Source organism: Nipponia nippon, unplaced genomic scaffold (genome assembly GCF_047370975.1).
Source record: "Nipponia nippon isolate SJK-2023a ecotype South Korea unplaced genomic scaffold, ASM4737097v1 scaffold_20, whole genome shotgun sequence".
NCBI classification, from domain to species: Eukaryota; Metazoa; Chordata; class Aves; order Pelecaniformes; family Threskiornithidae; genus Nipponia; species Nipponia nippon.
Genome location: NW_028262337.1, coordinates 2,140,438 through 2,155,405, shown reverse-complemented (window position 1 = coordinate 2,155,405; position 14,968 = coordinate 2,140,438). Strand labels below are relative to the sequence as shown.

The 14,968-nt window shown below is 40.7% G+C and overlaps 1 protein-coding gene across 1 annotated transcript in view; it reads right to left on the bottom strand.

The window, feature by feature from the left end:
- The window catches only part of NNT (nicotinamide nucleotide transhydrogenase), a 44,467-nt gene extending 29,772 nt beyond the window's left edge, over nt 1-14,695 (bottom strand). The window contains exons 1-7 of the mRNA XM_087759651.1: nt 14,569-14,695; nt 13,303-13,499; nt 5,914-6,143; nt 4,541-4,758; nt 2,962-3,049; nt 2,219-2,307; nt 449-636 (exon numbers count right to left, since the gene is read on the bottom strand). Of these exons, the coding sequence (XP_087615777.1) occupies nt 449-636; nt 2,219-2,307; nt 2,962-3,049; nt 4,541-4,758; nt 5,914-6,143; nt 13,303-13,453 (964 nt within the window). The 5' untranslated portion in view covers nt 13,454-13,499; nt 14,569-14,695. The remainder of the gene's footprint in view (nt 1-448; nt 637-2,218; nt 2,308-2,961; nt 3,050-4,540; nt 4,759-5,913; nt 6,144-13,302; nt 13,500-14,568) is intronic.
- Between the last annotated feature and the right edge of the window lie 273 nt (nt 14,696-14,968).

The following is a 14,968-nucleotide window of genomic DNA, read 5'->3' as shown; positions in this document are numbered from 1 at the left end:
CCCAAACCAAAACACCACACACCACATCGTAAATTATTAAAAGACAGATGCTGTGCAACACAAGGCACTAAAACCTAAGCTCTACCTTACTGTTTCAATTACAAGACAGTACTGTTTCAACTGGACTTGCTTCAGTGCACAAGCTGGATGGCAGAAGTAGCAGTGATGCAATAAATATGCAAGAGAATTATATATTCTTACTTTCTTACTATCTACTCCTTGTTTAATAAGAAAACATGATGATATTGAGTCAAAGACTGCTAGTTTGTGAAAACAGAAGTAAAAAAAAGCACACACATTAAAACCGGCATTTATCAGGGAAGGGAAAAGGTACACGCTCACACAGACACAATTCATTAACACCTCTGTTTTCACTGCAGGCACAGCTCCAAAACATGCCAACTTACACATGATAAATGAAAATTAGCATCTTCCACATAAAACATACCTGGAATAAGCGCTGTAGTAATGATAATATCAACATCTTGACACTGCTTGGCAAAGAGTTTCATTTCAGCTTCAATAAATTCTTTGGACATTTCTTTAGCATAACCACCTTGTCCCTCCCCAGATTCCTTTAAGTCTACTTCCAAAGGCTCAGCACCAAGAGACTTGAACTGTTCCAGAGCTGCAGCTCTAGGAAAAGAAAATTGCAGGGGAAGAAACAATCACTACTTTAAAAATCCACCACGACTTTTCTGGTCTTTTTAGTAGCAGTCTTCAGACAAGAGATCTAAAACTTATTCTTGGATTAAGAAGATCATAACTGAAGCCCTCAGCTTTCTGTATTTAGTGAAAAAAGTAAGTGCATCACTAATTTTAGGTACCTAATGAAAATACTTGGATAAGGAATGAAGGCAGCCTACAGTTTCCTGTACAGTCAGCAGAGTTGCTCCAAGACAAGTCTCAATGCTGGGAGCTTAACTGTTGACTAACTTGGCTCACCCCTTTCTCTTGTCATGACTAGGTAAATCTACAGCCTAAACTTAGATGCCTAAGCCAGGGGATAAATACACAACATGTGGCTCTGTCTTTAACCTGTGAAATGGAAAATACTACTAAGTCTTATTTTCACAGAGAAAATTGGCTTTGGGGGTGGTGGTGGTGTTTTCGTTTTTTTGACAGTTATCCTGTAAGTCTGTAATTTATTTTGCACCACATGGTATCACAGTAAATAATGACACTAAATTTCAGTGTTAGGCGAACATTTGCAACATGCAGAGGATTTAACACAAACATTCTTGCACACCAAGATAAAAGCATACAGGATGTTTAACAAGGGACTTAAAAAGAATCTGAGAAGTTTTAGACAGATTTTGATCATGCTTTTAAGAAAAATAAACTCTTTCCAGTTTGTTTTAAAGCATATGCAGATTTTCTAACAAACCAAAGTAAAGGTTTTTTCATATTGCACATTATAAATCTGGAGATATATTAATTTTCATTCTTTCATACTAGATATAGCTAAATAGCACTAGGTATCACTTCTGCATGAAAACAAACATGTATAAGTAATGTTAATGCAAAACCAGTATTAAGCACATACAAATTCAATACAAGAAGGCCATTTAATAGGGAAAACTTTAATGAAGTGTGCAGTCCCTGTAGCTATAAAAAGAAAAATGTTTGTGCTCTGTAATTTTCCCGAGTCTATTGCTCTAAAAAATTACTATGGGACAAAATAATTCTTCCGAACATAAAGAGGAGACTCGAGGAAAGCAGCATTTGAAGTAGCTTCAGCTGCAGTTTCTGTTCTTTCATCTTGAGTTTCTCTCCTTCAGCAGATTAAAAGAAGTGTCTCTCCAAAGAGTTCCTAGCTGGCCTCTCTGGGATCCGGAGAGTAGAGGTGAATGAGAGTAGGCAGCTATGAACGTGGATCAAGCCAAGCTATAAATGACGTCATAAAGATTACTTCTTTCCTGTTTTCCCTGTGTCCCCAAGAACAGAGACATGAGATCCTGGATAAAAGCCCTAACTTCCTCATTTTCATAAAGCAATGATTTTTTTATTCATATAGTTCTGAATTATGTAATGAGAAGGACTCTTTGGAAGGTTTGGTTGTTTTGAGGTATAAAGAACAGAGGAATAATGATGATGTAAAAATGGTAGCAAAGGAATTGTGACTCAGTGCAGTACAAGTGCTTTCACTGTCATACAGCTACAAACTACTTAATCTTAAAATAATTTCAGATTGCTATTACCATTTTCACACACCTACCTAGTATCAAATCCACGAACCACTGCACCCATCGATTTAGCTGCTCCTGCAGAAGCCAGGCCAGCAACTCCTCCTCCGATGATCAAGACCTAGAATGATACCATCATCATGCTTGGAACATAAACTAAAAGTAGAGTTGGTTAGAAAAGCAGCAGCATTGTATGGCTTTCACACCTGCCAGGTCTCATTAACCAGCCATTTAAACAAGTTACCTTAGGACACAGATCCCAAAATTACTTTGGTAAAGCTGCCCCGTGAATCTAACAGTTTAAAAGCTGTAACTCCTAACTTCACTTATCTGAGAGCCAAGTCATCTGTAGCTAACAGTTTATGCAGGTAAGTACAGGTTTTCGCCTTAATTTTTCATATTTTTTTTCCTTGCCTAATTCTACTTTCGTTCCTCTTCAACCCAATCCACCTGCAATTCCAATCAAGCAATCCCTTCCATCACAGCCTTCAACAGACCAGAAATCCCGACATCTCTGATCCATCCATGTATAGCTAGTCTGATATTTAAAACTAAGCAAACTTAAATAAAACTTGAATTGTTCTATTATTCCCAAAAACACAACGCTACAGGTAGTGAACAAAAATTGATATGGGAATCACTATAGGGATTTCTAAAGTCTCTAGAACTAGCCCCAAGGCAGGAAAAAAGCCTTTTAACACAGTTTCAGCAGTGGTTAGCTGTGCTCAGGAACTCACATACTCTTCTGCCACAGTATCTGTTTAATTGCACATACCTTTGCTGGAGGAACTTTACCAGCAGCTGTGATCTGACCCGTGAAAAATCGACCAAAGTGATTTGCTGCCAGTACCACAGCCTTGTAACTGTCAATTAACGACAAACACATATCAGTATTTTCCCAGGCTCAGTACAATTCCATTCATGACAGCAATCAAAAGGATGAACATTTGACCATAGCATGCGTAGGATGAAGCAAGTTTAATATTTTACTATTGAGCACAACTTTAATAGTCTGTCTTTGTTTGTATGTCTTGATTTTTTTTTTTAAATAATGGAATGCATTTTCAGACAGAATTTTTGGACTGCAGTATAATGGATGTCCACAACTATTCACTCTCTCAAATAAAATTTTACCTGAATAACAAATGCATAACTTGTCAAAAGTTGACTTTGTGGTCTTGGAAGCTACCTTCAAAGGCTGTAACTTGAGGCTTGTTAGGGAAGGAAACATGAACAAGCAATTGCAAAACCCAGAGTAGTTTGGCAGTAAGCTCACTTAGACAAGTAAGCACACATTCAAAAGAGACGCTCTGACCCTAACTCTGCAGAGCTGTACAGCTTAGGGCAAATGGCTTAACCTTGCTCCTTCTTTTGTCCTATCTGCTTTGTAGCCACCCAAGAACGACTGGCTGAACACCAAGTTAACATCAGTAGAGCTATCTGAAAATGCAGATTAATGTGTGATTATGTCTTTTCTTAACAACAGTACACATTTTCTTGCAATTTTTATTAACAGTGTTGTGGTTCAACAGTCCCATTCCACTCTCTTTCCTGTCTCTAGCAGGGACATATGGAGGTCCGTATGCTATAAAATTAGTTCAAATTTGGAATACAGCTTGTAGAGTTTACACCTTTAAATACATTATGAATTTCTGTATTTTAGTAAAATTACACAGAATGAAAACACAGAGAAGTAACCAAACATGTATGTGGATGCATACTGCTGCTGTCCAGCAGCCTTCTCCAAGGGTTATTATGCCTCACAGACATCATTTATGTAAAAAAAAAAAAAAAAAAAAAAAAAAAAAAAAGGCAGCAAAGAACCTACTAATAGAAGTCAGCTTGACGACAACAACATTTTCATTCACTACAATACCTACAATACCAGTTGCAAAGCATGAAGATGCCCAAGAGTATTTGGTCTTTTGTTTATATCTGCCATGGCGATTGCATTCATACTGAGAGCTGTTTGTGTTAGCTCCCAACAACATCAGATCCCAATGACAGACAATCTGTGTTCAAGCTCTCTTAAGGATATCCTTGAGCCTGCTCTGGTCTAGTTCAGACCAAAAAGGCACTAGACAAAGCAGTCCAGGAATTCAGAGAACTCCCATTTTGTTTATTTATTTATTTTTTAAAAAGCCTTGCTCTGATTGACTGCAAAGCTGACCATAAGCAACTTAAGAAGTTGTTTGGCACCTCCAATAGCTTCATCCTGCTTGAAACAGCTGTATGAAAATAGAGATGCAGAATTGGTTTAGAAAGACCTAATATCAAATACATAGCTTTTAATCCAGCTATACTTACTCAAGCTGGGGAAAAAAAAAATAAAAGAAAAAAAGTAAGATTCATACCCAGCAATGTTGGCCATGGAGCTAAGTGCATCATATCCCTGAGCAATGGTGACCCGTGGAACCTGATCCATAGCTAAGACAGTAGTTTTTTTTTCTGCAAGTTTTTTTAGGAGGTCTGGATTTTGTGCTGGGTAGATAAAACTAATCAGGGTAGCCGCCGTCTTGAAAAGATCTGCCTCATGTACACCTAGAGCCGAGTTATATATAGGAGCCCTCACCTGAAGAGAGAGAAGTTTCCAAATTAATCAGAGGAAATAAATCAGAACACACTCCACTTCCTTTCTCCCAGCTTGCAGTCTGTCCATTCCCCTCCACAAAGTACACAAGGAAGGAAGTATATCAAAGGCTGTTTACACTACTGAACTGAGTAACCGCACTTCTTAACTGCGGTCCACATATTAGAATTAGCTCTAGGCAGATTGGTGACAGGGCAGTAATAAGTCAGCACATACCTTCACAAAGATCTGATGGCTTCTAACCAGCAGTTACTGGCTTTTATGAGAGAGCTGCCCCCAAACCAGCTAATTTTCAGCAAAATTATTATGGAACAGATGTGCCAATTAAGCTCTACAGGCTAAGAATCACTAATGAGGTTACAATGCACCATTACATACAGGGAATTTCAACTGTGAAGTCCAGCAGATACTCATCTTGATCTGTAGTCACTTCTTTTGAGTTTCTTACTTTTTTTCAAAAAGAAACTTACTTAAAAGGGTTGTTCACAAACTAGCTCACAGAAATTCTATGTTCAGTCCTGACAGGATAACTTCAAATACAGCAGTTAAAGGAAGCCTCAACATCAAGTTTAAGGTCTTTTTTCTTTTTTTCCTCCAGGACTCCACACAGCATAATACCTCTCAAGAAACTTCACTTTTAGCAGATCAGCTACAACTCATCTAGTTACAAATACTTTTGAAACACACTGTTGCTCTGCAATTGGGGGTGTCTGATTGAGAAAAGTTATAAACTTGCATCTTCAAAATTCTAAGCAACACCCTCTAAAGAGTAACTCGAGTTCTATGTTTCTAATTTTGGAGCGAAAGTTTCTTAGAGCAGGGATCTTATCTGATTAGAGTCCAGAACTAATCTGCCTCACTCTAGAAAACACAACTCCTCCAAGGTAGTTAAAAACTTGATACGAAATTTTCAGCAGTTTTTTCAATGCTGCCACTTACTAGTTTATTACTGTAGGTGTACACCTGAGCTATATAAAAAAAAAAAAAAGACAGACTAAAATCGAATCAGAACTTCGAATGGAAAATATTAATTTAAAGGAGCTTACTTACTGAACTTTCAGCAGACTATTACAAAATATTGACCTATATGTTTCTCCAAAAAGAAGGTAATAAGAAATATATTAATAAAGCAATTACTTTGACAATCAAATCAGAAGCCAGGACTTCCTTGGTCCCCTGGATCTTTGCTCCAACCTCTCTGTAATGGTCATCAGAAAATTTGGAAGCTTCTCCAGCACCAGATTCCACCACAACATTGAAGCCTTGTTTAACCAAGGCTTGAACTCCAGCCGGTGATAGAGCCACTCTCTTCTCATTCTCAAATATCTCCTTGGGGACACCTACAGTCAGCTGTTTATAAGGAATTCCTGTAAGAGTGGCAAATAAGACAGCATTAGTTGCACTGAAGATTAATGAACTGATATTAATGGCACTGTTCAGTGTTGTACAGACACATGCAGACTTGTCCCACTTAGCAATTCTCCCTCCTAAGGGATAAGGAAGCAGAATATTATTTTCTAGCAGTCTACATTTCCTTAAATTACACCATCTTGCTAGAGGTCCCTGTTCCCTCACTAATCAGCAGGTCAGCAAAATCAGCCACACAAGCAGTAACAAGTGTTTGGTGTATAGAATCATAGAATCGTCAAGGTTGGAAAAGACCCTTAAGATCATCGTGTCCAACCGTCAACCTATCACTGCCAAGTTCATCTATACCATGTCTTCAAGCACCGTATCTATCCGTTCTTTAAATACCTCCAGGGATGGAGACTCAACCACTTCCCTGGGCAGCCTGTTCCAATGCTTGACCACCCTCTCGGTGAAGAAGTTTTTCCTAATATCTAACCTACACCTCCCCTGGCGCAGCTTGAGGCCGTTTCCTCTCGTTCTATCACTCGTTACCTGGGAGAAGAGATCGACCCCCACCTCGCTACACCCTCCTTTCAGGTAGTTGTAGAGAGCAATAAGTTCTCCCCTCAGCCTCCTCTTCTCCAGGCTAAACAACCCCAGCTCCCTCAGCCGCTCCTCATAAGACTTGTGCTCTAGACCCTTCACCAACTTCGTGTAGTTCATACCCATCTGACTTTATGCAGTTCTCATTGTATAAATCAGAATGCCAATTACACAATACAGTGTCCTGGTGATAACACATTCTACCTGGGGTAAGAAGAATTTAAACCCCTCCCTAGTCACTTCAACTTTATTGTGAAGAAATAAACAAATGAGCTTGAACAGCTGAACTGCATTTTAACTGAACATGTTTTCAAATTACAGTTGTCTCAGATCACTATTCATGAATGTAACTTACATACCACAAAGTACATTGAAAGGCATAACTACATCAATAAGGTACTCCAAGAGCTACTACAGAAATGAAAAACATGAATTCAGGAGTAGTTGCAGAATAATGGAATATCCATCTACTCATTTGTTCAATTATACTTCTCTTCAATGTTACCTCCTTGTCTTAACTTGTTCAAAGCTCTACTAAATAACATCAGGAAGCTGCAGAAGCTGTAATTTATCAGCTTTAGCCTAAGGTTTCAAATTACAAACATCTAACTTTGTTCATGTACAATTTGTGGGCTTCCAGTCTAATATCTGAACGTTAAACTTCTCTGATCCAATCAAGTATTTAAATACATTATTTATAAATACACAAACTTAAGCAGAATAATTGTATATCAAACTACCACATTGCTTCAATTATACTAGACAGCATGCAGTCCAGCACACAGGCCCAGTTCTGCACCAGCTTTCACTGATGTCTGTCCCCAATTTAAACCTGGATTGTGACATTTATACATGAGACACCTACACCACATATATATTAATGAAATATAAATTGAGCAGCCTAAGCAGTCACTCATATTAAAGATCAAGCAAAAAAAAAAACCAACAAAAAAAGAAAAACACCACCAAAAAAGACAACAGAAAACCCCAGAAAAAACAACAAAAAACCCCAACACCCGTCCCAACCACAAAAAAAAAAAAAAAAAAAAAAAAAAAAAGAGGAAAGAGGGGGGTAAAAGGCTTGTTTTAAATTACAAATCTGATTTTACTTTGGCCACCAATACTGTGTATTGTACTACAAAAATTGTACCAGACTAGTAATGTGTTGCACACTTCAGGAAGGCCTCCTTTTCACTTTTTTCCTCTGTTTGTTTTTTAAGATAGAAACAAGCAAAACAAAGCCAAAAACATATCATACTATAAGAGCTTTGAGGAACTGGATTATTTTGATATTTTAAAATCTAAATCTACCTATGAAATAAAACTGGGAGTGTAAGGTCCTTAAAGTTGAACATCTGAAAATGTTTTAGATTAACAACTTTCAAGATACTATCAACTTATAATGTTCTGAAGATACAATACAGAGTTGCTAAAAACTGGTACTTAAATATCTACCTGTACTCACCAGTCTCTAACCCATTAAAAAAATTGAATGAACACATCCAACATGAAGACTGAGTGAAAGATTACCAAAGAAGTCCATTACTTCTAATTATTTTTACCTTTTTTTTTAATTTTAGCTTTCTTTTTGAAATTAAACTAATAAAATGTAACAAATAGTCTGAAGACGCAAGTGTTTTGACATTTTATATGATGGAGAACATTTAAAATTCTTTAGATTACAAGACAAAAAGCAAATTCAGAAAAACATGCTTTGAAAGGAATGTGAAGTCACAACAGGAGCGACAATGCAGATCTAACACAACAGACCCACAAAGGTAACAAAGCTTTGCAAAGATTTGCTTCATCAGCATACACCACGTCTAAACATCACCATGCAACTCAGTGCATCCCTATCACAGAGGCACTAACCACCTGAAAGCTATGGTAACTTGCTGTCACTCATACAAACTACCCTTGTCATTTGGAAGAGAACTTTTTCCTCACCTCTTCTCCTAATTACTACACAATAAAGTCCTGCTTCTGATCTTCACTAAATCAACTCATTGGAAATTAGCTCTCTTGTCTGTTAGAAGCAGAAAGGAAACCTAGAAGATTGAAATTTATTAGAATAGCGGAGACCAATCGTAATTTCAGAAAGGAAGCAGCTCTAGGATTGAAGGCAAAAAGCTCTTCAGGGAGCACTGACAAAATAAAAACTGGACTGCTACCTTCCTTTTCTCCTTTCAGAAGTTTTTGCAGCAAACAAATGCAGAGGAAGGAAGGAATAAATTACAGCATACAGGGAATGGAAGGATGACCACAAATTTAAAGGCACACAGATACTTGACTAAAGCTTATACACTTCTCAAGCAAAAAATTTATTTTTTTTTTTCCAGCTCCTAAGGCCCAAGTTCAAATGACAACTGATGCTTCTGATTTCTTTTTGTTCACTTGCTTTTGTGTGGGGTACCAAAGTAGAGGAGTAAATGGCTAGGAGGGATGGGACAGAACATGCAGTTGCTATAGGGCAAATGTGTTTCCTCATTTCTTTCTTTCACATTGTTACATCTTACATGCAATAAAAACAGGTAAAACTTTTTCAGATAGGAAGTACTTCAGTCTTATTTAGTAAGCAGAATGATCAGAGACCAATATTGAAGACTATGCCCTCCCCCAATGCTTTGGGAGATCAAATCCAAGATAAAAATTCAACAAGTCTCATTTGCCTCTCAAATTCTTTTCTCCTCTGTCCCACTATCAAATTTCTACCAACCAGTGAATATAAAAGCAAACGAATACGGAAGCAAACAGATGTCAGTTTGGCAGCCTTTAGCTACAGCAGGTATAGGACATTTTTCAAGCAGACTACCCTGAGGTATCACATCATTCCTCACCAAAAAGGAGCAGATGTCTACAACTGCAAAGCAAAGATCTCTGTTAAAACTTCAGGACAGGGTACGAGAAAATACTGTGTTTGAAGGAAGCTATACTATGAGCACAGATTTCGCTTGTTTAACTCAGTAATTTCATCAAGGTCATTTGTTTTGAAAGGTTGAAATCTAGAATTAGAAACTTAGGATCTTGATTTAGGTTTTATTTTGAGAAAGCACATCTGCTATCCTTGCCATGGGTTTAAAACTGCATGAAAGTAAAGCTTCCAAGTTGCAACTCTAAGCCTCCATATCAGATAATCTCTTTAAGAACTGCCTTGAGTATGTTTTAGCAACTTACTGCTTTATGACATCAAGAACATTTTCCAAAAAAAGACTGATATACACATACCTTGAGCACTTTTTTGAGTCGAATGAAGATTTTGAATGTATTGTTCATTGAGTAGGAGATACACAGTACTTTTTCTGATACAAAGAATCAACACCAAAAGGATTCTGCCACTATTAAAAGTAGAATCATTAAATTTCACAGACCTTAGAATTGTAGTATGGAATGTACATAAATTAGAATTTAGAAAGACTAGTAAGAAGCCACTCTTTCTCATCCCCTTAACATAATCTCAACTGTGTAACGAGGACATATTCAAAGCACAATCTCAGACTTCAAGTAAACAAAATAAGTAGGTAGTCTACACTGCCAAGCTACAGAAATCAAACAATTAAAAATAACTATAAAAGTTATTTTCTCCATTTAACTTCCATCTACAGACCCAGTGTTTAAAGAAGATCCTAAGCTAAAACTATCAAGAAAACTCAGAACATTATTTGTAGAGAAATAGAGAAATATACAAGTTTTTATCTCCTTAACCTGATTTCAAGAAGTAGCCCGTAGCAAAATAGTATCAAAAAATATCAGAGACTGACTTATAGAAAAATGAAAGGAGAAGTTTTGGTTATATGCCACATGTTCTGGGATGGGAAAACAGGATATGTAACCTGACTAATTTCTAAGTTACTCTAACATCAGCTTTAAACAAACCATCTCACCTGTTCTGAAGATGAGGACATATTCCGAAGAACAGCAATATGATGTTGGCAAAAAGAAAAGAAAAAAAAATGGTACAGAAGATTAAACAAACACCTGATCCCTCTTCCTACATAAGCAAGGAGATACAAAAAATCCAAGAAAATTAAAGGAGAATATCAATGGTTTATAAATAATGTACAGCTTATCTAGAGAATTAATTGACAGTAAACTGTTATAGGTTTAAAAGTTCTGCAAGATTTAGAAAAAAAAAAACAGGAAATTTTAAGAAAGAAGCATCAAAATAAAAAGGACATTAAAAATCCCAGGAGAGGGAGGGGTAAAAGTCACAGAGCTGTAGGACAAACCAATCTGGAAGTATATTGGAAACCTCAGAGTTGGTCACTCCATAAGCACCTTTCCCAGGGCTTGTGAAAGTTTTGCATCTGTTTCTGAAGCATCCAGTGCTAGCAACTATTTGAGACAGGTGACAGGAACACTTGTTTACTCCTGTATGAAAATTCCTATGTTTCTAAGAAACAAAGAAAATAGCAGCAAAATAAATAGCAATAAGAAAAGTATCCACCCTCCAAGTTTAGTTTTCAACTGACTTCAAATCTCTTCACTCCTCAAGCAGCTGTTTTTCTTGTACATGACATGTCCTGCACTAAATGAAAGCTAATCTGAGAGGACGAAAGTAGTAACTACAGGCTTAAGAAGAATTACTGTGATGCTAGCCTTTTCAGAAAACTTACTCTTCTTAGTATTACAATGTCACTATAATCAAAGATAATTTCTAAAAGTAAGAAAAAAATGTAGTTATTTTATACGCTGCTAAATTTTGATTCAAGACCGCTTAAAAAGTATACATAGGCAACAGTACTGCTACTAATTTGTCATTCAATGGCTGTTTTGTCCTTGATTTGTCCTCTACTGAATGACAAATCTCATGTTACCAAAATGAACTATAAGGACAGCTTAATTATCAACCAAAAGACTTATCAAACTTATAATTCTCAGCCTTAAATAACCGCACTGCATGAATACTACTTGCCCTTAAATAAGGGCTTCCACATTACAGATCTGAAGGGACAGCACTGAATGCTTAAACACATGTCACTAATCAGAATTCTCTGTCCTTGTGGAAAAATTTCTGAAAAGTGACTCATAAAAACAAGAAAATGTACACACACACACAGACAAGCATACCTATTTCAGTAAAACTGAAGAGATCTTTCAGTTTCATGATCAATTTGTGGTCAAAGTCAAATACAAAGATTGATTCTAAACTCAAACAACAACAAGGGCACTTACCTGGGACATTTGAGAACAAACTTTGAACCCAGTTTCCTACTTCCCAGGTTAACACTCCCAACCAAGGGACAATGTGCCATATCAAGACAAGCAGTTGTCTCTTTTATTCAGATACTGAATACAGAAAAATAAATTTGGAGCATCACAAATTCATAGGATGGCAAAACAATTACCTGATCAGTTCTGATCAGACCCCAGATCCCTGGGCTGTTAGTCAGAGCAAAGAAATTCAGGTTTCACCATGCAACTGCGGTAAAAAGCCATGAGATACAGATTATCAGGAGCCCTCAGAGTAAAGAAACTTTTATTCTCATCGTATCTCTTCAGAAGCTCCAAAACATTAGGTCACCAATTTGAAAGGACCCCAAAATGCACTAGCCACTGTTAGTATTGCCAGAAATTCCATGCAACAAAGGCTTCTCCGAGTTATACAGTCTAATCTTATGTCCTGTGTTTTCACAACCAGACACTTCTATTCACAAACAGCACTACTTTTCTAATACTCCAAAATATTTAAAGCAGTTACCTACTGTGTATGTTTGGAAGAATGGGACGTCACATGTACAATCAGTCTAATTCTAGGTATCAATCTGTCACAGACTGAGAAGACCCTAGATCTGCACTGAACCAGGGCCTCTGAATTCCTCCAGGGAGACATAACCCATGCAGGATAACAGGCAAAAATATCATTAAGCCAGCTTCACATATTCTCCAGTCTTCTAGCTGTCAGGCTATGCACAGCATAGGATAGAGCAAAAAATTGCCAGTTCTGATTTTCATATGCCAGGCTCACATCACAAACTGGAACCAAGGATGCCCTCATTCCCTCCTCCTTTTTTTTTTTTTTTCCTGAAAATACCTGAACCTGTCCATTATCCGCACTAAGACATAATTAGTCCAAATATACCAACAAACCCTACACGTGAAGATGTAGATCAAAAGTTCTTCAAGGTAGTACAACATAAAGAGTTCCCTGAGCAAAGTTAAGAGATTTTTTAGATGGGATAATTACATCTACTACAGTCATGCTTCCAGATGCTTTCTTTGCAAGAGTGGTATTTTCCCCTGCATGCGCACAAAGAGTTGCGCTACCAAAACTCATGGGGAACTCAGGCTTTTAACTAGAAAAGCACTTCTTCAAATACTTCCCTCAAGCAAGGTAAGTGCCAGCAGAAGCTCTGACCACCTACCATTAAAAACTATTCGGATTCAAAGTATTGATAATAAGCACCAACACCTCCTGCATAAGCCCTTTAAAACCAGCATAGGATTGTACTGCAACTGACACAAGTAAGCTGCTGATGTGATTTAAGTGTGTTCTGACGCATATCTGAAAGACAAATTCAAGCTATCTTCATATTTCAAAATAAAAGATTATTTACAGTAGTTCAATCAATTTACCTGGCTTTGGAGCTGCCTCAGACCTGAGCATCTGGTGGGTTCTAAACATCCGCACGCATGGCATCTTTGCAGAATGCACCTTAGCTGGTAACACATTGCCAAAAACAGGAGCAGAGCACCCACTAACAGCAATACGCAGAAGGCTCGCCATTTCGCCCAACCTCACAGCAGACTCCTCGCCACGTATGGAATCCCCACTGCACATGTAAAAACAAAGCAAGAATAATTAATGATACTAGACAGAAGGTATGTAAACTCGGCAGCTTGAAGTCCGGTAGACTGCCAGTAGCCACGAGATGATCGTTTCTCCCCACCTTTTCTTTCTAGCTAGAAACCAAAATCAACTTTTTTTCAAACTGAGTAAGACAACTACCGAAGTAAAGGAACAAGTCCATGGGAGGACTGACATTACAAGTTGACCTAGAGATCGTATTTCCGTGACTCAAGATGGTATTCTCTTCACACCCTTGCTCTGAACAGGCAACTCTGACACGTGAAAACCTCCCGCACCCCAAGGAACCAGACAAACAATTCAAACCCCGGCCGGAGCTCCCAAGGGAGGTGCCCTGAGCGGGACAGCAGCTCTCCGGTGCTCAGGGAACATACCGCGGTAGGCACCCGGAGCGGGACAAGCCGGGCAGCGGGGAGCGGGCAGGGGAGCCGGGCCACCCTCGCTAGCAGGCGGCGGCGGAGAAGGCTCCTCGCCCGAAACCGCGCCTCTGCGCAGTACGGCGCCCTGCCCTGCCGTCCCCTCCGGCCTCCCCTCGTCGCTGCTCACGGCGGCGGCCCGCCGCTCCCCGCCGGCCCGCCCCACAAGGCAGCGGCCCCATTTCGGTCCCGCCGCTATTTATAGCCCGCGGCCACTGACTGACCTTGGGCAGGCGGCTCGCCCTCCGCCGCCCAGGCCCGCCGCCCCCCGCCGCCACAACGGCCGGCGGCAATCCCGCCCGCCCGGGGGGGAAGCCCGCAGCCGCCACCTCTCCGCTCCCCGCCTGGGAGCGCTCCCGGAGGCCCCTTCCCGCGCCACCTGCCTTCCCCACACGTCCTTCCTCCCACACGTCCTTCCTCCCGCCCGCTCTTCCTTCCCGCCGCTCCCGGGCGCGGCGAGAGCGGAACGCCGCAGCCGCCGCCGCCTCCTCAGCAACGGCCGCCCCCCGCCCACCCGGGCAGAAAGCGGAGCTGCCGCTGCCGCTGCCGCTACCGCTACCACCCCCGAGCCCCCAGCCCCGCACCCCTGCCCACCGCGCCGCAGAGCCCCGCACCCACCAGCCGTGCCGCCGGCGCCGGCCCCGCCGCGGCACTGACCGACCTTGGGGCGAGGCGGGGCGGCGGGGCGGGGCCGGGGCGGGGCGGGCGGACGGACGGCCCTGCCCGCCAACCCGGAAGGAGTGAGGGGAAGGCGGAGGTCGGAGCGGTCGCGACGCGCGACGTCCCCGTCCCCGGTGTGGAAGGGGGAGCGGCGGGGGGTGTCCGTCACGTGGCGACTGCGTGCCGCCGGCGGCTGGCGCTCGCGCCCGTGCCTCGGGCGCCCGCGCGCGGCTGAGAGGCGGCCGGGCGGGTCCGTCAGGGGCGGCGGTACCCGCCGGTACCCGCCCGTCCTGCGCTCTGCTCCGCACCGCCGCGCCGGCGAGGGGTTCCCCGGGGGAAGCTGAGGTACCGCCGCCAG